General features: G+C 46.8%; 1 protein-coding gene across 5 annotated transcripts in view; it reads right to left on the minus strand.

Moving 5' to 3' along the window:
* Positions 1 to 5,488: 5,488 nt before the first annotated feature.
* Positions 5,489 to 21,980, minus strand: part of LOC311609956 (cell adhesion molecule CEACAM1-like) — a 41,080-nt gene continuing 24,588 nt past the window's right edge. Inside the window, exons 1-9 of one of the 5 annotated variants that reach the window (XM_084860760.1) lie at positions 16,222 to 16,399; positions 14,987 to 15,343; positions 11,214 to 11,492; positions 10,554 to 10,808; positions 7,880 to 8,000; positions 6,912 to 6,964; positions 6,547 to 6,578; positions 6,122 to 6,163; positions 5,489 to 5,883 (exon numbers count right to left, since the gene is read on the minus strand). In XM_084860760.1, coding sequence (XP_084716886.1) covers positions 5,818 to 5,883; positions 6,122 to 6,163; positions 6,547 to 6,578; positions 6,912 to 6,964; positions 7,880 to 8,000; positions 10,554 to 10,808; positions 11,214 to 11,492; positions 14,987 to 15,343; positions 16,222 to 16,285 — 1,269 coding nt within the window. In that variant the 5' untranslated portion in view covers positions 16,286 to 16,399 and the 3' untranslated portion in view covers positions 5,489 to 5,817. Of the gene's footprint in view, positions 5,884 to 6,121; positions 6,164 to 6,546; positions 6,579 to 6,911; positions 6,965 to 7,879; positions 8,001 to 9,259; positions 9,713 to 10,553; positions 10,809 to 11,213; positions 11,493 to 14,986; positions 15,344 to 16,221; positions 16,400 to 21,980 lie in introns of those variants that run through there. The other 4 variants (XM_084860761.1, XM_084860765.1, XM_084860763.1 and 1 more) reach the window with 4 other exon arrangements.

The raw sequence follows: 21,980 nt of genomic DNA on the forward strand, positions 1-21,980 counted from the left end.
ATATCCTGGTTTTGCATTTTAGACCTTCTGACTTTTCATATCACTGGTCATGTGATTCAGGCCCTCCCTGACCTTTCCTCCTGGTATATTCTTAGTCATGTGGGTTAGATGCCCTTAGAGGAAATAAACCAGAGGACCTAAGAATAGCCCTTCAGGATTAAGCTCCCAGAACAGTGAGTTTCAGATTGGCATCAAATATATCTACGCCTCAGTGGTATTTCAGCTCCAGGCCCAGAAAAGCAGCAAAAGCAGATGAGTGTGAACATTGCTGATATCAGGATCTACTGCATTGACCTTCGAACCTGAATGGACGTACCTGGAAAGCTGATAAATATTTTATTGGGATCCTCCCCTGAGACCTTCAGATAACTACCCTCAAGAAGTAGGACTTTCTTCCAAAGTAAGAAGGAACTTGGCTTCTGAGCTTTATGCCTTAGTAAGAAAGGATTTTCTCCAATAGTTCCAAGAGAAAATTTTTGGTGTACCGATAGTTCCCACCTGACAAATCCTAAATGAAGTCTGTTTAGGAGAGTCACACTTTCATAACTTTATCCTAATTCACAATATAAGTTTGTTTTGCAAGTATCTTAGATAATGACTAGTATAGAATCAGCATTTTAGAGCTCAAGGATTAAAAATCCTCTTGTAGGAGCCATATTACATAAATAGGAATGCTAGGGAGGGGACCTGCCCAAGATGGGTTCCCATGGTCTATTCTCCCTGATGCCGTTAGTTCCGTGATAAAGTATGAAAAGTAAACCATTGCTTGACCTACCTAAGGTAAATTAACTCTCAGGGAACCTTCTCTCGGTTCTTGACCTTGCACAAATAAAAGAACCTGTGGGGGCCTTGAAAGTTAAATCCCTTTGGCCCTGGAAGCTAGAGACATTTTATTTCAACAATGTAGTTTAAGGATTTGAATGTCACAATATATGACCAAGATTTGAGAAAATGTCTCTTCTCCCAACTTTTATAGGATGTGATTCTTAAATGCTTTTGCAATGTCCAAGGTATATATAAACATATGTATTGTAACAATTATGGGTGTGTATTTAAAAATATATATATATATTATTAATTTTTTTACAGAGAGGAAGGGGGAGGGATAGAGAGCTAGAAACATCGATCAGCTGCCTCCTACACACCCCCTACTGGGGATGTGCCTGCAACCAAGGTATATGCCCTTGACCGGAATCGAACCTGGGATCTTTCAGTCCACAGACCGGAGCTCTATCCACTGAGCCAAACCGGTTTCGGTTGGGTGTGTATTTTTTGCAAAGATTGTAGTTTCTCTAAGTTGAAAAAGGAGATATTTTCATAATTTATTTTATTTTATAGGTACTAATAGAGTGAAAGAAAGGCCTCCCGTCTATCTCCCCCCCAAACAACAACAAACAAACAAACAAACAAAAAGCAAGTAGGAGGCAAGTGTGGCTCTTCCTCTCTGGAGCACACCTGTGCCTTTCCCTACTTGCTTCTTTCCTCAAGGTGCGTAACTTTGTTCTCTTTCTCCCAAGCTTCAAGAGTCCTTCTTTTGCCTCTGTAACTAGTTTCTGAGCCCATTTCTTCTACAGCTCACTTCTACCTCTATGACTTTCTAAATAAACTCTCTGTTATAATTTGAGTTCTTGACTCTGAATTCTTCTCTTAGCTGAAGTCAAGCACCGAGGTTGCTGAACTGAGGGCCTAACCCAGTAGATTAACACCTGGTGCCGTTCCACTGCTCACATGTGGACAAGCTGAAGCTTGGGTACACGTTTGGGTACAAGCTCTGTGTGGAGTGCACAGTAGCCTTCCCACCGCCTTCTCTCATCCCCATTTGGCTCTTATCTTCAGAGGAGAAGCCTGGGGCGGCATCAGGAATTCTTGTCACAGGGTTGCCACCCCTTTGTGTATCATATCATCTATGGAACTTTCTAAAGATTTCAATGCCAGGTGACACCTTAGAAATGCTGCTTTGGCAACTGCCCAGCTAAGGTGGATGCCCAGCCAGAATGAGACCCTGTGATGTGGGGATGTGCACAGAGAGGGTCTGCAGGTCCTATTAACAATGCAGATTGTGACTCAAAAGGTGTTTGGTGGACCCAACAGTCTCCATCTAAGAAGCTGTCAGGAGATGCTGCTTATACTGGCCTGCAAAGTACTTTCTTTCTTTTTAAAAAAAGGTATATTTTATTGATTTTCTATAGAGAGGAAGGGAGAGGGATAGAGAGTCAGAAACATTGATCAGCTGCCTCCTGCACACCCTTACTGGGGATGTGCCTACAACCAAGGTACGTGCCCTTGACCTGAATCAAACCTGGGAACTTTCAGTCTGCAGGCGGATACTCTATCCACTGAGCCAAACTGGCTAGGGCACAAAGCACTTTCAATGGCAAGGCTGATGGGGATCCCTGCTTCTTAAAATGACAACCTACCCACTTAATCTCAGCCTTGGCCTGTGCTGTGTCCTGGCCATTGGTCTGTCAGGACCACACAGAGAGCCCCAAGGATCCTCAAACCCAGGGGATTATTTATTTGTGTGACACAGAAACCCAGCTGGCACCGCACCTTCCCTGTGTTCTCAAACTGCTGAGAAGGTTGCATTTCCTGCCAACAGGAAGGTCACAGATGTGACTCTGGGGGTGGGAAGGGGTCGTCTGAGTGATGACTGGTGAGGGGATCCACCTTCTGTCTTCGGGTGTCACCAGCCTGGTTTCTGCTTCCAGGGACAGAGTCCCAGGACCAGGAGTCTCGGTAGGACCTTCAGTTGGGGAGGCGGAGAGGGGGTCCTGTGTGTCTTGGGAAGAGGAGACTGTGGTAAGAGGTCATGTGGCTGTGAGCTTCCTGGCTCTTGAGCGACACGATTTTAGGTAAATCTTCCCTCTCCGTGTCTGTTGGCTAAGCTGGTCTATGTGCTCCCTGACTCTTGGGGCAACTTCTGTCCTCTGCATGAGGAACTTACTTGTGGTTACCTTGCCTTCCCCATGGTGGTATGCTGCAGGAAGTGGGGAGCTGCACAAGGTGCCCACTCTCCCTGAGAGAGCAGGTGCTCCTAGCCCCCTAGAAGGAGACTGTGGGACAAAGTGAACATATGAGAGGGGTCCAAAGGGTCTGTGATATGGACATTAGGCTCCTTTCCCATCTTCATCAAAGCCAGGTTCCTATGTTAATTTCCTGTTGACTGTGTGTCCCATTGTTGCCCCCTGGAGGTCACAAGGTGACCTGCAGTTGTATCAGGGGTGCTGACCAGAGAGCTGACCCTGAGCCCTGGGCAGTGGTGGGTCTGACCTCCAGGCTGAGTGGCCAGTCACAGTGGGTCCCAAGCTGCCCAACTTCATCCCTCAGCACCTGAGGGAGCAGGTGGTGGGGGCTTCGCCATCAACTTCAGATCAGGACCCAGAAAGTGGGAGGGTGAAGACCTTCCTGACACTCTCCACCCTCCTCAGGTCACCACTGCCAGGCTGACTGTGGGGAACTCTATCTCCCCACTACTCCTTCCAGACTCAGAGCCCCTTCATGTAAAGGGAATGATGAAGGAACCCAGATGAGGGAGGGCAGGTGGATGTGAGGAGAGAGCCTTATTCCTGGAGGCAGGAGCTGTGAGATGAGGGCCAGCAGGAGACACACAGCCTGCTTAGCAGCTGCAGCTGAGTCAGTGCACCAGAGCGTTTCCTCTGCAGAATCCAGCCCTTTCCCTGTGAACATTCCATTCCCTCTCCTTCAGTACTCCCAGCTGAGGCCTCAGTCCTTCCCTACTCAGTCCTGCATCAACTCTTTGTCCCCCTCACCCTCAAGCAGGTCTATCTGTCCAACTACCCAGTCCCACCAGGGCTGCAGAATGGTCATTGCTGTCCCTGACCCACCAATCTGGAGGCCCAGTCCTGTCTTCCTGGTCAGCTGTGAGACCAGGCTCTCAAGCTCCATGTCCTGATTTATCATCACCTGCTAGGAGGTGGCAGCAGCTGAACAAAGGAGAGATGCAGGGACAATTGTTATCACCCTGTGTGTCTACAAGTGGGCATGTGGGGGAGGGTGTTGGGGGAGGGAAGACCAAGGAAATGATGGTATTTCCTGCTAATTTAGATGCTGGTAGTGTGTGCCTTGGGGATTTAACAGAGAGTTCATGAATATTTTCTTGGAGTTAGATAATAATGTAGTTGTAACTCAATATTTGGGTGTTTTCTCTGGTTCTTAATGAGTATGGCTAATGGTTTATTAATTTTGTTTATCCTTTCAAAGAACCCGCTTTTTGTTTCATTGACTTTTTGTATTGTTTTTTAGTCTCTATGGTATTTATTTTTGCTCTACTATTTATTATTTCCTTCCTTCTACTTACTCTGAGATTTTCTTATTGTTCTCTTTCTAGTTCTTTAAGTTCTAAGGTTAAATAGTTTATTGCTGATTTTTCTTTTTTCTTTTTTTTCTTTTTCTTTTTAGGTATGCCTGTAGTGCTATGAACTTCCCTCTCAGTACTGCTGTTGCTGAGACTTTGGGCTGTTGTGTGTTCATTTTCATTTGTTTTCAGGTAGTTTTTGACTTCTTTCTTGATCTTGTTGGTAACCCATTCAATGTTTAATAACATGCTATTTAATTCCATTTGTTTGAATGTTTTGGGTGCTTTTACTGTAATTGATTTCTAATTTCATACTCCTGTACTGTGATCTGAGAAGATGCTTGATCTCATTTCAATTTTCTTGAACTGTTAGAGACTTGTTTTGTGTCCTAACATGTGGTCTATCTTTGTGAATGTTCCATGGATACTTGAGAAGATTGTGTATTCTGGTTGGATGGGGTAAAATGTTTTATAAATGACTGTTAAATCCATCTCATCCAGTGTGTCCTTTAGAATCTCTGTTTCCTTGTTAACTTTTTGTCTGGAAGATCTGTCCAGTGAAGTCAATCAGAGGGGAGTTAAAATCCCCTACTATAACTGTTTTGTTATTGATGTATCCATTAAAGTTCTCTAGAAGATTTTTTATATATTTAGGTGCAGCTCTATTGGGTGCATAAATGTTTACCAGGGTTAAATATTCTTGTTGGATTGATCTCTTTAGTTTTATGTAGAGATCTTCGTTGTCTGTTGTGATGGCCTTCATTTTGAAGTCCATTTTGTCAGATATGAGTATTGTTCCTCCAGCTTGTGTTCCTTTCAATTTGCATGGAAAGGATTTTTCCATCCCTTCACTTTCATCCTATGTGAGTCTTTTGTTTTGATGTGGGTCTCTTGTAGACAGCATATAGTTGGGTCATATTTTTGTATCTATTGAGCTACTCTATACCTTTTGATTGGAGTATTTTATCCATTTACATTTAGGGTTATTATTGAGAGGTACTTATTTATAGCCATTTTAATTCTGAATGGCTAGGTTTCTCTGTTTCTTCTTCTCTGCAATCTCTTACAACATTTTATTTTATGTTATTTTTATCTCAAGAGAAACTATTTTAAATAAAATAATGTTAAATGCAATATATATATAAACTATTCAAGAAAGACAATCTTAATATAATATTGTATGCAATAAACATTGATATTCTAAAAAAATAGGATTTTAAATATAACAGTATTATCAAAACTGTAATATGATATCACAAACATTGTAGCAAATATTAAAAATTTGCCAATAACAGGATTATTACTATTATATTAAAACATGTTTCACTTCTGGCTTTACTTTTGTTCATCAGGTTATCTTGTTCATTATATTCCACAAATGAGTGAGATCATGTGATATTTATCTTTCTCCCATTGGCTTATTTCACTTAGCATGATGCTCAGAACTGGTTCTCTGGCGCAGGTCACATCCACAGTGTCTGGGGTCTCAGGTCCTGGAAGAACTAAGAAGCCACGTCTGCTCTGGGGCTGATCTGGCAGTACACCTCTGTGTTTGGGTTGACTAATTCCTATCAAAGAAAGAAGAGATCTCTGAGCCCTGCAGCCTTCTCAGAACAAGTGCCATGATTCACAGGTGTCCTGGGGGCTGACTGTGCTGGGGTGTCTGTCCCCAGGCTCCTCCCCCCTCTCACCCTCTGTTGTCACTCTCCACTGCCCTTTCCTGAGCTGGAAGCACAGCCAGGGCTGGGCTGGAAGTAGGTTTCCTCCTGGGACCTGCAGGACAGAAGGTTCATACCCCACACTCACCTGGTAGATGGGGCCTGCAGTCTTGGGGTTGGGTAGGGGGCCCTGTGCAGGGGGGAGAGAGGGCATCAGAGAACTAGGAGGGAGGGTTTCTCTGCAGAACTGACAGCTCTGCCTCCTGAGCAGCTGTCTTTACACCTGTAGCCCAGCACCCCAATTTCTGCCCACACTGTACCTCCACACTCTGTTAGCTTGCGACCTCTGCCTAGTGTTCCCAGTGCCCGTTCTGCTCCGTGCTGGACTCCAGGGTTCCCCTCAGACCCTGTCCATCCCTGATGTGGGGGCTCCAGTAGGCCAGGGCGGGGCTCCCCTTGAGTTGGCTGTTCTGGGAAAGGGGTCTGTGCTATTTTTTGAGGTTGTATGGTGCCCTGCCCTGAGGGTGGGTCGCTGAGGCCCTGGGTGAGGAAACAGGGAGGGGATGCACTTACCGAGAAGGCAGAGCTTTCAGAGGGACCCTGGCCTGGGAGCAGAGACAGGAGGCATTAGCACCCAGGGGGGAGGAAGCTTTGGCCTGTTCTCCCAGGAGGGGGTGGTTCTTTAACTCCCAAGAGCCAGGGGTGAAACGTCATTTCCCAGAGCAAGACCATCTGGCCATTTCAGGGTCCAGTGAAGGAGAGGTAGTGACATATGACACAGCCTACACGTTAGGTTGACTGGTGAGTAGGGGTCCCCTGTGCAGAGTGGTGATGAGAATCCCCCTTGAAGCCTAGGGAAGGGTCAGAGCCTGAGGGACAAGGACTGGGGTGGTCACTGTGGGGCAGGCTCAGGGGGTCCAAGCTGAACAGACACTCACCAGGGGTGGCCGCTGGAGGTGGGTGCACTTGGGGATCACGTGGGTCACTGGCCCTGGGAAAGGTCAGACTTACTTGTGAGGGGTCCAGGGAGCTTTGGTGTCACAACAGGGGCCAGGGAGGGTCTCCTTTCCCAGCAGAGGGTACAGGCCTCTCTCCACTGTTTAGTGGGGACAGGCCAAGGAGAGGCGAACTGAGGAAAGGCCTTAATGATCTTGGGCTGAACTTGGCCCAAAGGGGAAGGACAAACAGGCAGATGGGGGTCTGGGAGGAGTAACAGGGAGGGGACTGAGTTCCCAAGACAGGAGTCCACCCCGAGGGTCTGACTTAGTGGAAAGTTCAAGGCCACAAGGGCAGCAGTGCCAGCCTCATGTAGCATCGGGATGGTTCCCTGCTGTGGCCAGACCTGCCCCTCAGGCCTGCAGAGCTCCTGTCATGTCTCCATCCACCAGACTAGAGGCGAAAACTACACCACAGACCCTGCTGTAGGCCCGCTGTAGTTCCGTCTCACACATTAGGAGGCGTTTGACACACCCAGCCTTGTCTATGGTTTTCCACCCTCAGCTGTGTGGCCTTGGCCAGGATGACTTTCAGACCCTGAGGCAGCCCATCCCCTCACCTGGGAGGGTGGACTTAGATAAACCACAGGAGGTGCCTTATTGAGCACTTATTACCTGCTGTCACCATTGCAGGTGTGGGGAGAGAACCAGGACAGTTTTGAGGGCACAGTTCCTTAATCGTGCCTCATTTATAGGTGAGGAAGCTGTTGAGGAACCATTCTGGTCATCAGCTGGTGATGGAGAAGCTGGATGGAGAGTTAAGTACATCCATGGGGAAGTTGGGAGGCTACAGAGAGCTGGCCCAGAACTCTCTGAAGATGGGGTCTTTGTACTCCATGCCTGGGCTCTGCTGGCGGTCAGTCTGGGTCAGGGGACAGGATTAGGGTGAGGGTGAGGCAATGCCATGGTACCTCCTAGTCCTCCTGAGATACAGGAAATAGCCCAGGGAGGCCCCCAGAGCCACCATGACGAGGATCCCGATCACGATGCCAACAATGTTCCCCACAGAGTAGCCAGTGTAGGTTTGTTCTGCTGAAAGGAGAAGGGAAAGGAATAGGGTAGAAGGCCCAAGTCCATTCAGGGGAAACCAGGAGGTGCCTTGTAGGGGGAGGCCTGGTGAGGGAGGAAGGAACTGCCATCTAGTCTGTGTGGTTTGTGAGTGTCTGTCCAGACACCCAGCTTCCGGTGGTTGCATTCTCTGTCTTGTGCATTTGAAACCTTCCATTTGCTCTACCTTTGCATGTACTCTCACACCCACCATTCCTATTTCCTGGTAATCTTCCTCTACTCCTCTTCCTCACACATATTCTGTCTCTTACCTCTGTTTCTTCTTTTCCATCACTATGGACAGTCTTAGCAGGCACCTTACCTGTCAACTCAGTGCTGATGAGTAATAAAAATGTGCTGAGTGTTTTTGATGGTCCAGGCAGGGTGGGAAATACTTTACCTTCATGTCATCTGGTCCTTCCACCCCCTTGAGGTATGAGGGATTTCACACCCATGAGCATAAACAGAATCAGGGATGGGAGGTGCTTAATAAATGGCTGGCGGTCACAGAGCCCGTGAGTAATAACTGACATTTTCACGGAGTTCTGCTTGACTTTACAACTACTGATAACAGTATTTAAAAAATAACAATAATAATTGATACACTGACTGAGTCCTGACTGAGCATGACCCTGGTTGAGGGATTTATTCTCATTAACCTCACAATAAATATCCTAACAACAGTGTTTAGGTCCATTCTGTTTTATTCCAGTTTAGAGATGAGAAACTGAGACTCAGGTGGGTGAGAGCCTTCCCTGTGGTCAGACAGCTAACACTCATAGAGCCGAGACAATGACGAGATTAGTCTAATCCTGGGGTCCTTACCCACGTGCTCTATAGGCTCTGAAGGAGGCTCCCACCTCCTCAAGGCTTTCATCCATCTCACCCTCCTGCCAGTGAAATATACAAAGGCAAGTGCGAGAAGTCGAGGGTCACTCACATTGCACATCCAGCCTGAAGGGGTCACTTTTTTCTGCAACTGACCTCACACTGATAACCCCCAGCGTCCTCCGTCCTGACGGGGTCAATGGTGAGGGTGCTGTTGTCCTAGGACAGCTTCATTCTGACCATGAGTAGAAGACTTTGGTTCTTAAAGAGCCACCAGATGGAGATCTCTGTGTCATTTGTGAGAGAGGTCAGGACCATCGGCTCCTTATGCTCTGTGACTGTGGCATTGCTGGCTCGGTAGGCGGGCTTTCCTACTGGCTCTGTGGACACCATAGGTGACTAAGTGGGAGTGGGCTCCTTCTTCAAAGATGTCAGCCACTCACAGTCTACGATGAGCTCTGAAAGATCACCAGAGGAGGTACCTGACTGCTTCAGGGTGACAATCTTTGTTTAGGTGACAGTCTAGATCAACTCAGGATGATCCTGACCTGTCTCACTGGACAGCTGAGTTATTAGCACCAGGAGCCTGAGAGCTGTGTCCATCTTCATCACCAGGTGGCATTGTCCACCCATTGACTTTTGTGTGACTCTTTCCCAGACCTTTCTAAACACTCACACCCCCTCTCTGGAATGGTAGCTACACAGAGATGGAAAGGCATTTCTTTTTTTGTTAAATAATTTATTAGAGAATGATAATGGTCTAGGCGTGACCTTAAGACCTGGAGAAGTTTCAATCTAAAGAATTTCTCCATCTGAAAAGAATGTTCACTTCCTGGCCTGTGGATTAAATATCAGGGAGAAGGTCGTCCCTAGAGAGAAGTAGTCAGTTTTAGCAACAGCTGGTACTCTTAGCTCTCTCCGTAAACAACACTTGTGGCACTGCTCCTTTTGTCCCATGACTCTACCTACTTGTCAAATAAGCACCATCATTCACTGCTCTCGGTAGGAATGTCACATAACTGGTATCACACAGTGTTGTACAGCAGGTGACTTCAGAGTCAGGACACAGCTCAGAGACTCACCCTCTCCCCATTTACATGCAGCCTGGTCTGAAGGAGGCCATGGTGTAAATGGGTGACATGATTTGGCCAGTCAGAGGATAGGCCACCCATGCCCCATCACCACAGACCCCTGTCCCACCACAAAGGGCACAGAGCAGCCAGTCACCAGGTGAGCCTGGAACAGCGCAGGGAGCAGAGGTCTGACCTGCTCACCCCTCCTCAGAGGTGGTTTCCTCCTTTAGTTTGGGGAAAAGAGGTGAGCTTGTTCAAAGCCTTGTATGTTCCTTGTAGGACATGGAGCAGGTAATAGACAAGAGATGACAGAAGGAAAGTATTAGTGACAGAAGAAGCAACTTGACCTTGAGGACCCTTGTCTTACTTCTGGGAAGCCCCCTCCCTCCACCACTTGACTCTTTCTGGGGCTGAGAGAACCCCTCCTCACTTTCCATGGCTGGCCCCTAGCGCTGCCATGCGAGATCAGAAGAGTAAGAGAGGGGAGTCTACAGAAATGTAGTGGAGGGCTCAGGGGAAGACTGTGGTTTGCTTGTGTCCATGGCCACAGGAAGGGAGACAACACCCTCCAGGTTCTTTTCTGAAAACCAGACAGACCTAAACCCCAGCTGGTGCTGATGGTCCAGGAGGCACTTACCATAGACTGTGATAGTCTTGACGGTGGTCCCTGTGAGGCCAGTGACAGAGTTATAGGCGAGGCAGATATAGGATCCACTGTCATGTACAGTGATGTTGGGGATAAAGAGCTCTTGTGTGTGTTGCTGGGGCCTCCCATTGATAAGCCAAGAATATCGTGCAGGTGGGTTAGAGGCTGCCTGGCAGGAGAGGCCGAGGTTTGTCCCACGAAGGTAATGGGAGTTGGAGGGGGAAATGGTGGGTGTGTCCGGGCCATCTGGAGCAGAGAGAACACAGCCACACATGATGTAACCAGAGGGAAGGGGTAGATCCTGGTCTGTGTAAAGGCCACACTGTCCCTCTGAGCTGTGTCACAGCCTTGATTTAAAAAGTCCCAACCATAACCAACCATAATGTTCACTGAGCCTGAGTCTGAGACATTAACCTGTTTGACCCATGAAAACTTGTTAACCCTGAGCCTCTCTTGATAGGAGCATCTCATCCCCTCCCAGTCTTGGCTCAAGGCCGGATCTGCCCAAATGGTCCAGGAACAGATGGCCACCCTGGGTGTTCAGTGTGGGGGTCTGTGTCCATTGACCTGAGAGGGAGGGATGTGGCCTGGCCTCTGGCAGTGTGGATTCGGGTGGGCAGCCTGGCCCAGGCAGGGACAGAGATTACTCACAGAGAACATTCAAGGTGAATGGGTCACTGCGGCCGGCACTCACGGGGTTCTGGGTTTCACACTCATAGGGTCCCACGTCATTCCGTGTGACAAGGAGTAAAGTGAGATTCCTGTTGTTCTTGGATAGCTGTAGCCTGGCACGGACCAGGAGTCTCTGACTGTTGATCAACCACAGGTAGGTGGTGTTCTCAGTCTGAGGTTCACACGTTAACATGACAGGGTCCCTGTGCTCCTCCGGGTTGGAGTTGTTGCTTGTGATCCTGGGTTTGTGTAATACCGCTGTGCAGACAACAGAGAGAACATTGCCCATTGAGACCTCCAAATGCTTCTTCAATCAGAATTGGTGCTTCTCAGCTAACTAGAGTTCTTAAAGAAGTAAGGCAGGTCTGTGCATCACCAGAGAAACAAATGCATGGGGAGCTGAGCGCTCCCAGATTGTAAGGCCTCCTGCTCTATGTCTGGGAGAAAAAGCACAGGCTTTTTCAGGTGTCACACAACTATCAGGGTTTGATCACAGAAAGACACAGGACTGGGAATTAGAGACCACCCACCACCTGTCCTGGCTCCTCACTGACCCGCTGACTGCCTGGCTGACCTTGGGGTCTCACCTGGAATGTGTAGGTGATAAGTCCCTTCTAACTAAACAGAGCTATATATTGCTGGGTCGAGATGTATTTCCACTGAAGCCTCACATTCCAGGGTTAACCTAGAGATTAGCAATGATGGACCACTCCATAGTCCTTAAACCCCAAGAGGACTGGGCAGTGTGGCCCTGAACTGGGTATCTGACCTGAAACAGTATATGGGAGACCAGAAGCAAATCTGGCGGTCAATTCATTATCCAGCCTGCAGGGCCATGATTTAGTCAAGAGTGAGGGACAGGGGAACTGGCTGGCAGTGACAGTAGAGCCATGCTCTCTGGTCTTGGTCTTTAATGTCCTTTCTGCCACGGCAGAGGGCAGGGATCCTTCCTCAACACTCAGGCAATAGCACCTACAGAAGGGGGATTAGTGGAAGTTCGGGGAGCATGAACTTGCTGAAAATATGGCCCTCATGGGCCATTTGTGTTTGTCAGTTATGAGATAGATTCTGAGTTCAACTTTGAAAGAATAAGTGAATATCATTCATTCTCCAAAGTTCTAATGCCAGTTTTTGGAGGAATTTCTATCTAGAGAGCACAAAGGTCATAGACCAAGTTCTGCTATCCAATCAGGTCACACTGTGACTAAAGGGAGATGCCACAGTGGGTTTGAAATCAGAGACTCCCTGGGATAGAGAGAAGGTGAGTCCTGCTAATAGAACAGAAGTGATGGTCAGTGTGGGGAAGTGTGAGTCCAGGTGTCTCTGCTGTGTAAAGAGAGGGATAACACCAAATTGATAGAAAAGACTTGTGCCATGTTAGTAAAGTTAGTAAGAAGTTCCTTCCCTGCTTCTATGGACAGTCAGGCAGATGGGGAGGAGCCCCCACATGGGCATATGGCATGTGCTCTTCCTTGTCTTTCTAACTCAGGAAACAACTGGAATTGAATAAAATTCATTCAAGTGGGCGGCGTCTAAGAGAAAGGAGAGTGGCAGGTGAATCTCACAGTCTGAGAGGATCCCACCCTGTGGTCAAGGTGTTATCAAGAGAACATATGTGTGTGAAACAGGCAGTGAACCAGTGAGATGGCGCAGGGTCACTAGGCTCACCTGGGAAAGGTCTCCGGAGCTAGTGTAAGGAATGGGAGCCTCACACAAGGACAAGGGTGTGAATCACCAGTCAGAGGTGGAGTGAACCCATGAGCTTTGGGGGATCAGACCTGTCCTGCCTTTGACTTCCTGGTTGAGTCATGTAGAGAGTAGGTCAAAGGTTTACATGCCTTTGTTATATGGTCTGCTGCTCTTGTGGGCCTCATGGGGAATAGGAGCCCTGATGGGGCCCAGCAGAAGCTCTTTCTCCTGGTGACCTGGGATACTGGCTCATGAGGGAGCCAGGGCTGCTGCTCCACTGTTTTCTGTGTCCTCTCCTATTGCCCAGGAAGGTGGGCCTGGACACAGCTGTTAGCAGGACAATCTGGGGAGTCTGCCTGGTGGAGGAAGCAGAGCAGAGCTAGGCAGTGTGTCTGGCACGAAGGAGGAGGCACATAAGGGACATGGAAGGAATAGAGAGAGGCAGAATGTCCTTGGTGAACAGTGGGGGTCTCAGGGGACTTCAAAGGCCCACAGTTGCCCCAGGGCAGAAGCAGTGCAGCCTGGAAAACCTTCTTACAGTAGAACAGCCTATAGTACAAAGGGACCTGGCTCCTGAGGGGGCTATAGGGACAGAGGTCAGAGGGATGGACATGGCTCTCAGCACCTGTAGGGATAGGGCACAGGTATGGCTAAAACCTTTTAGGATTCTGCATCCAGGTTCCAGTCTCTGAGGCAATAATGTGTCATTCATTCATTCATTCATTATTTCATTATTCACCATCATTTCTTCCCTCCTTCATGAAAGAGCAAGTGAGTGCTGGTCCCTGAGCTGTTAAGAGGTGTATGGTGGGGAGAAGGCAAAGTCCCTTCATTCATAGCTAGTGGGAATGACACCAACACCTTAAGAGAGAAATAAGAAATCACTTATTTTCCCCCAGTGCAGGGAGGGGTGGATGGGTAACCTGAGGGAAAGGTCTTGGCGATCCCAGTACTGACTGTGAATGTTATTGTAGGTAATTTGATTCTAGAGTAAAAATTATTTCTCCACTTGCTTAATCACCAGAGCAGAAAATCTACCTTGAGCTGGGACTGCTAAGAAAAAGCAGTGAACCAATGGATGGTCTCAGGGTTCACAGGCACCTAAGACCCTCATGGTGGAGGAGAGGGTGGGCTGTGGCTGTGCAAGGACCTTGGTGTATCTGTGAGAGCCTGATGCAATGACTGTATCACACTGTGCCTCCGTTTCCCCTCAATTGAAAAAGAACAAATGCTAAGTGGACTCTGGTTACTATGTTGACTGTGGACTGAACTTAAAACATCCCTGAGTACTTGATTTCAAGCCCAGGATGGAGGACACACTGACTTAAATGGCCACTGCCATTATTTGCCTCCATTAGAGAGAATTCCTGGGCTGACCACTGGTGGATAAGGAGCTGCCAGGAGCATCTTCTCCCATCTGTTCCTGACCTCTGTCCAGATTCTCCTAAGTCCCTCAGAAGTGTTAGCTAATAGTACGGGGTATTTTGTCTATCTGTGCTCTTCTGACACTGCCTTAGCTGAAGGACTACACTCTGTCCATGTCCTGATGTGGCTCTTGGGACTGAGCCCTGGCAGGTGAGCAGGTATAGAGCCTCCCACCCAGCCCTCTAGGAGGTCAAACCCAACCTGACCCAGGCTCCCCAGGTTCCCTGGAGGCAGGAGCCCTGGGACAAGGGTCTGGGAGGGGTTCCCAGGCTGAGCTTCTCTGTGAGGATTCCAGGGTCCCCTCAGGCCCGGGTGTGAGCAAGCTCTGCAGGGTTTTCTCAGTGTCATGGTCATGGGGAGGGGACCAGGGGCTGGAGTGAGACTCTTCTGAGTCTTCCTGTGCTGAGTCATTCCCATCACACTTCTCTCTGAGGAGAATGTGTGCAGGGCTGGAATCTAGGAAGGGAACTCTGACCCTAGGAAGTTTGTCTCCACTGTGAGTGTCTTGCACTAAATGCCCAAACCCAACCTGGGAGATGATTTGAAGGAATTTGGAGGGGAGTCGAGGGCTGTCAGTCCTGTGTGTGAAGTAGAATTCACCCCACCCGGCACCCAGAGGTCAGAGAGCAATCACTCACGGTATACACGGAGCTGTCCAGTTACTTGTTTGGTAGCATAATCTCTTAGGAATACTTGTAGGATATACTTTCCTGTGTCCTTCAGAGTGACGTTCTGGAGCAGGAGGGATCCATTGGGGTATATTGTCTCTCTACCACTGTATGCAGTCCCATAGTTAGTTGATTGAGTGACTATTTTACATGATACAATTTTACTGTTTTCCACTACTTCCCCTTTGTACCAAGCATATCTTTCAAGATCCCCAGGCAGATTGTGGACACGGAGAAGCACTTCCTTCCCTTCGGCAGCATTGGGCGGCACTGATTCAATAGCGAGCTGGGCAGTGGAGGGCAGGCTCCAGAAGGTTAGGAATGAGGCTAGGAGGGAAGAGAGAAATTGATCAATATTTGGAGCTATGTATTGCAATGGAGAGATGAGTCCATGGGTCCTGAGCAGGTCTTTTCATCTCTCAGCCTTGGTCAGAGTATGTGTGTGTGTTTGTGTGTGTGTCTCCTGTGGTCAAGTTCAGTAGCATGGCCACCAATACTTCAGCACCCCTGAACCTGTTATTTCCTCTGCTTTGAATACTGTTACCCAGTTGTCTGTTCTCAGACCCCTGCTGACACTCAGTGGTGTCCTTGGGAGACCCCTTCCCTGATCACCTCCTCTAAAGACCTTTGTCTTCACTTTCTGATCTGTCCGTGGGCTGTTCGCTGCAGGGCACTAGGGGGACCTGACATCACATCTAGATCTTCCCTTGTCTGTCTCCTCCCATAGAACATGGCCTTCATGGAGGCAGGTGTTTGTCTGACCTGGTTGCACACCCAGTGTCTGCAACAGGCTGTAAGTGCCCTTGTGTGAATGAGTGAGTGTTGCAGGGTCCTGCACATCCTGGGATATATCTGCCTATTTCTGAGCTTGGTGGTAAGGACAATGTTTAGTGCCTCTGGTTAAATCTCCCATCTCCTCACATAAATTGTTATTATCTGAAGTTTTCAGCATTTAACTCTCAGTGATGAGTAAGTTGGGAAATGAGCAGTCATTGAGTTTTTCCTTTCCCTCATTGTTTCCACATCATTTTCCTGTTGCTGAGTCCCCTCCCCATCCTACTCTGCTTCCATGTCTTTTCCTTTCAAGTCCAAACAGAAGCCCCCTCTCCCTTGCTTTGTCTGAGAGCCCTGTGCTCCCCAGGAGTGCCCAGCTAGCCTGTGCTTGTCCTCCTCTCTTCCACCACCAGGTAGTTGTCCCCACTCACCAGCCAGCAGGAGCCCCTGCCAGGGGACAAGTCCTCTGTGGGCAGGGGTTGAGGGGGACTCCATGGTGTCTGCTGCCTGCTCTGTCCCTCCCTCTGTGGGAAGAGCTTGGATTCCAGAAATGCTCACAAGCACCGCTGTCCCGGTGGTGGGCTGTGCTGTTTCTCCTCCCTATGCACTGAGCCTCCTCCTGGGCCAAGATCACTTCCCTAGTCACATGGGCCAGGGGTGGAGTCTGTATTCAGGTTCCTCCCTGCCCTCCTGTTATTCCTGCTTCCCCTTTTCTTTCCTCTACATTTTCATTCCCTCTAACTGCTGAGGCTTCTACTTTCTTCCGCAGTGACTCCTCCTTACGTACACACACACACACACACACACACACACACACACCTTGCTTGTGTAGTAGGCAATTAGGCCTGAGTAGAGTAGGACAATAGGCCAGTAGGGGAAGGTCACCTGGGTACCTAGCATCGTGCAAAACTGGACTTTGTCCTTGCCCCCTGGGTAACCTTTCCTTTCCAAGCGTATCCTGGTTTTGTAGTTTAGACCCTCTGACTTTTCATATTACTGAGTGTCATGGTCATGGGGAGGGGGCTAGGGGTTGGATTAAGACTCTGCTGAATTGAGACTCAACTTGTGGTTGAGACCCTTCTCTGACCTTTCCTCCCTTGGCATGTTCTTAGTCACGTGGATAAGTTGTCCTTTGAGGAGGTAGAAAACAGAGGGCCTAAGAATAATCCTTCAGCATTAAGCCCCCAGGACAATGAGATTCTGACTGGCATCAAAGACATCTAGGCCTCAGTTGTGTTTCAGCTGCAGGCCCAGAAAAGCAGCAAAACCAGATGAGTCAGGACATAGCTGACATTAGGATCTACCATATTGACTAATGACCTTCGACCCTGAAAGGACACACCTGGAAAGCTGATGAATATTTTTTTTGGATCCTTCACTGAGACCTCCAGATAACTTCCCTGAACAAGAAGGACCCAGTGCGGCTCTTTCTGGAACACATCGGTGTTTGTCCCCACTTCTTTTTTCCTCAAGGCACTTATATTTGTTCTTTGTCCTAAGCTCCATGGGTCCTTCTTTTGTTTCAGTAACTAGTTTCCTGAGCCCATTTCTTCTACAGCTCACTTCTAACTCTGTGACTTTCTAAATAAACTCTCTGTTATAATTTGAGTTCTTGACTCTGAATTCTTCTCTTAGCTGAAGTCAAGTACCAAGGTTGCTGAACTGAGGGCCTAACTCTGTAGGTTAACACCTGGTGCCATGCCAGTGCTCACAATTGGACAAGCAGAAGCTTGGAGTGTATGTAGCCAGGGTGTTTCCCACAGCTCTGTGTGGAGTGCACAGTAGCCTTTCCACTGCCTTTTCTCATTCCCATTTGCCTCTTATCTTCAGAGTGAAAGCCTGGGGGGACATCAGGAAGTCTTTTCACAGGGATGCCATCTGGTTCTGTATGATATCATCAATGGAGCTTTCTAAAGATTTCAATGCCCAGGGGATATTTTAGAAATGCTGCTTGGTCAGCTGCCCAGCTGTAGTGGATGCCCAGCCAGAATGAGACCCCATGATGTGGGGATGTGGACTCCCTTCCCCATCTTCTGTTTAAAGGAAGGGTCTGCAAGTCCTGCTAAAAATGCAGATTCTGACTCATGTAGATGAAAGGGACCACGTGTTAACCTGACAGGCTCAGAGATGGCCTGAATGGCGGTCTTACAAACTCAGAGCCCAAGAGTAAACACAAATGATGGTCTGAAATGAAACTTTAACTACAAGCAGTTATGGTGGGTAATTACATCCTAAGTTGGTATCTTCACTGACAAGGCCAACTGTTAGCCTATCTATGTTTTTCTATCTATGATGACATATCCTTGAAATGTCTGGATAGATTGTAACTTCCCCTTTTCCTGACCCCTTGCTACACAACCTAATGTGTCTGGGTGCCAGGACAGATACCACAAATTTCTTCATTGTTATTGTTATCATGTTCTTTATTGACTGTTAACTATGCTGCACCCATCTAAGTATGTGTCTATCATTTTATTTTTTATCCAATCCCAGAGGTTTCTCCACTTTGCTTTCTCTTGCTTTCATTAATGGATTTCATGTAACCCACCCAGGTCCCCTACTGTGATTGCTATGTATAAAAATAGATGAAAAAAAACACTATTCTCTGGAGCACTCTCCCAATTCATTGAGATACTGCTTCCTGGCAATTGTCAACATTTTATCTTAAATAAACTCACACAAATTATTTATAGGTTTGAATGCTTTTATGTTAACATTAGTTGGTATATTTGTGGCAGGATTCCAAAGAAGCTCACCCAGGACCTTCCAGCAGACCCGGACTTGGTTCTAGGATCCAGCAAAGGGCCCATTGAGCATGCTAGTTCCCTGCCATTGGGTGAACCTGGGTGAGTTGTCTCTTGAATTCAGGACCTCCCCCTTCTTTTGGTTGAGGGTTCGACTTTATTTGAGCTGTGTCTTAAAATCCTTGAGGTGGAATTAAGGTTAAGGGTTGACAGAACCCAAGTTAAGGGTTGACAGAACTCAGGCTAAGGCAGAACTGGAGGGGAAAAAATGGGTGGGTGGTTTTGATTTTGGCTTTTTAATTGGAATTGCTTTCTTTGAGTCTGAGATAAAACCTTCCCTGTATAAATGAGCTGAACTCATCAGCTCATAAGAGACAGGGGCATATCCTCCATTCAGTCTGATTCTTGGTTAATCTTAGTTGCAGGAGCCCCAGTGGGAAGGCCTAACTCACCTGTAATTAACTAACGGTTCATCTACGGAGTCAGCATAAGGCTTGGCCATGAAAGTTTCCTGTTTTTTTAGACAGCTGAGAGAGATACGAGACCACAGTTAACCCACTACATAATCTACCTAGGAAGTTTGCTCAGACTACAGAAAAAAAAAAAATTAACACGAGAAATTTTGTCTCCAAGGCCAGAAGCCCTCAAACCCCAGCCCTCATTTAACACTCCTGAAAGGAAGCCTTTACTTGCAAGTGCTTTACAGAAATGGGAAGATTTAACTAGAAAATATCAACTTAGAAGTGGCCAAAATGCAGTTGTTTTTGGGCTCCTACATTAATATTTTGAGTGCAGAAATTAGTAAAATGCCGGCTTTTAAATTAAACTGAATGCCTATATGGGAAGCATATCTTGATTTGAAAATTAGAAGCTTCTAAGGAGAAGCATAGAAAAAATAATTCTTCCTAAAAAAAGAATGGAATTATTAAGAAATTTTAGGTGGGACCTACATTCAACCTCACCCAATGGTTATTGAGGGGTGGGACCTTCTTTAAACCTCACCCAATGGTTTTTGAAGGGTGGGACCCACTTCCAAACTCACCCAAAGGTAGTTGGTCATATTGAATTTCTTGCAGGCTGCTGGATTGAGGGTGAGAGTGAGAGAGATTGAGAGAGAGAGAGTGTGTGTGTGTGTGTGTGTGTGTGTGTGTGTGAGAGAGAGAGAGAGAGAGAGAGGGAGAGAGAGAGAGAGAGAGAGAGAGGCATTGATATGAGAAACTTGTGCCCCGACCCGCCTAGGAAATTGAACTTGCAACTGAATGACATGCCCTTGACTAGGAATCAAACCAGTCTATGGGCTGATACTCTTACCACTGAACAAAATTTTATATTTTTAAAAATAAAACTTTTTATTTTGGAATAATTCTATATTAAAAAAAATTTAGAGACTATCTCAGAACTATTCTGAAGTTAATAAATGCCTGCACCCCATTCTCTCCCTTCCTTTCTGATCATCCTTGTCCAAAGTTGCCCTTCCCTCTCCCTTTTACATTCCCCTTCTGCCTCCTCTATAACCACTGACTTGAAGGAAAATGAGAAGAGGAATTTTAGAAAAGCTAGTCTCAGCTAGAAAGGAATCAGCAATTGTTCCTGACTTTGTCTGGGACCGTGATGGATTCACAAAAATTTAACAGTTAGAACATGTAATCCTGCCTATTCTGACCTATTCCAACTAATACACCCACTGTTTCTGAGAGCAAGGCAACAGAATTACTAAATAAGGTCTGCTGTGAAACCTTAAAGGAGGTTTTTTTTTTTTTTTTTTCCCAATAAAAAACAAGGTCACCATAAGAAAGACTGTTTAACAAGAAAACCTGAAGTGTGATTTATAAAGAGGAAGTAGAAGCAAACATTGGGTTGTCCCAGGACTAGGAGAGAGTGAGAAGGCAAAGTCCTAACTTTCCCCCTTCTTACTAATATTTTAGCAGAAGTTGAAATTATCTTAAAAGGGGATGTTACTAAGGCCCTTATAGATACGGGGTCTTCTTTATCTGTTCTTAATCCTACCCATCTAAGTGTTCCTCTCCCCCAGAGTAAAGCTTCTGTACATATGGTAGGGGTGTTTAAGCAACCAATGGCTGTTGTAAATTCAGAACATGTCCCTTTTCTATTAGGGCATGTTAAGAGGCAACATATTTTGCTGGTCAATTTGGTCCCAATTCACCTGATAGAGATTTTAAAATCAGTGATGCTCACATGTCCCCCAACCACCCCACAAAGCTAATATGTATTTAGGAATAATCCAAACATTCTGAACCAAAGAGGGAAAGTGATGATTTTAAGGGAACCCACAAGAGGAAACTAATCTTGAGACTGACCGAATGTTTGCTAACCATCTTTTCGTTAGTAACTTCCTTGAGAGTTAGAGAATGCTTAACAGGAGACCCGTCCTATTCAGAATGGCCCAGACAGCCCAGAGACTTGCAGAGTTGCCTAACCTGGGCTTGCTACACATGCCTCTGCAGATGGGGAACTAGGCCACGGTGCCTAGAGAGAGTCCCCTTTCCTTTTGGGGTACAAACTCTTCAACTGGGAGAAATTTGACTCGGGATGCCTCAAGGAAAAAAAAAAAGGCTAAAAAAAAAAAAAAAAAAAAAAAAAAGTCTAACCTTCTTTTACAGCATAAGCCTGGTTGCACTATCAAGTAGACAATGAAGAAGTTTGGCCAGTTAATGACATCATTAAGTTTAATGCCACTCTGCCTGCAGCTAGACCTGCTTTCACATTCCCAGGGAAGTGAATGGAGAATGAGGCCTTCTTAGGTCAATGTGTCTTTTTCATACCTGTAAGCAGTTATGAGTCAGAAATGGCACTCAGCTATATGCTACCTGTAAACTAGATCTCTGTAATTGTTACAGAACTTCAGAGAAAAATATACTCAAATTGAAAATGGACGAATTAGTTCATCCTTTTGCCAACATTTGCCAATCCTTGAGGAATTAAAGTACCATCTTGTTTTCCTATTCAGTATTTTCAGGGTCAGAGGTGTGGCTCTGAAATATAGTGGCAACCATACTTTGGTAAAAACTGCTGTTTGAATTTTAACTCTTCTAGTTTGGCTCTTGCATCTGATTAAACACGGAGAAAAACAAAACAAAACTATTTACCTTAGCTTTCAGGTCGAGACTTGGAGGCTAAAGCAATTTTCCCTTGCCTGGGACCAGGAGCACAGGAGAGTAATTCCCACTAACTCAGTAACCTTCAGAGTTAGAAACTGTAGATAACCTCTGAGCTCTGCTTCTGTTATAGGCTATTGCAAGATAGGGCCACATTCCAATGTCCAGCAGGATGTGACTAGCAACGACCCTGCTGGGCTGACCCCAGTCTTTAGAATGTAGTCTTTAGGATTTAGAATTTAGAACAAAGGAAAATTCCTGTGGTTTGAACCTTTAAAAGGGACTTCCTACCCCTGAAACGGTGCAGTCATGTGGAGATCACCTGCGTGT

This window comes from Pipistrellus hanaki, assembly GCF_964339955.1.
Source record: "Pipistrellus hanaki genome assembly, chromosome: 15".
In the NCBI taxonomy this organism is placed as follows: domain Eukaryota; kingdom Metazoa; phylum Chordata; class Mammalia; order Chiroptera; family Vespertilionidae; genus Pipistrellus; species Pipistrellus hanaki.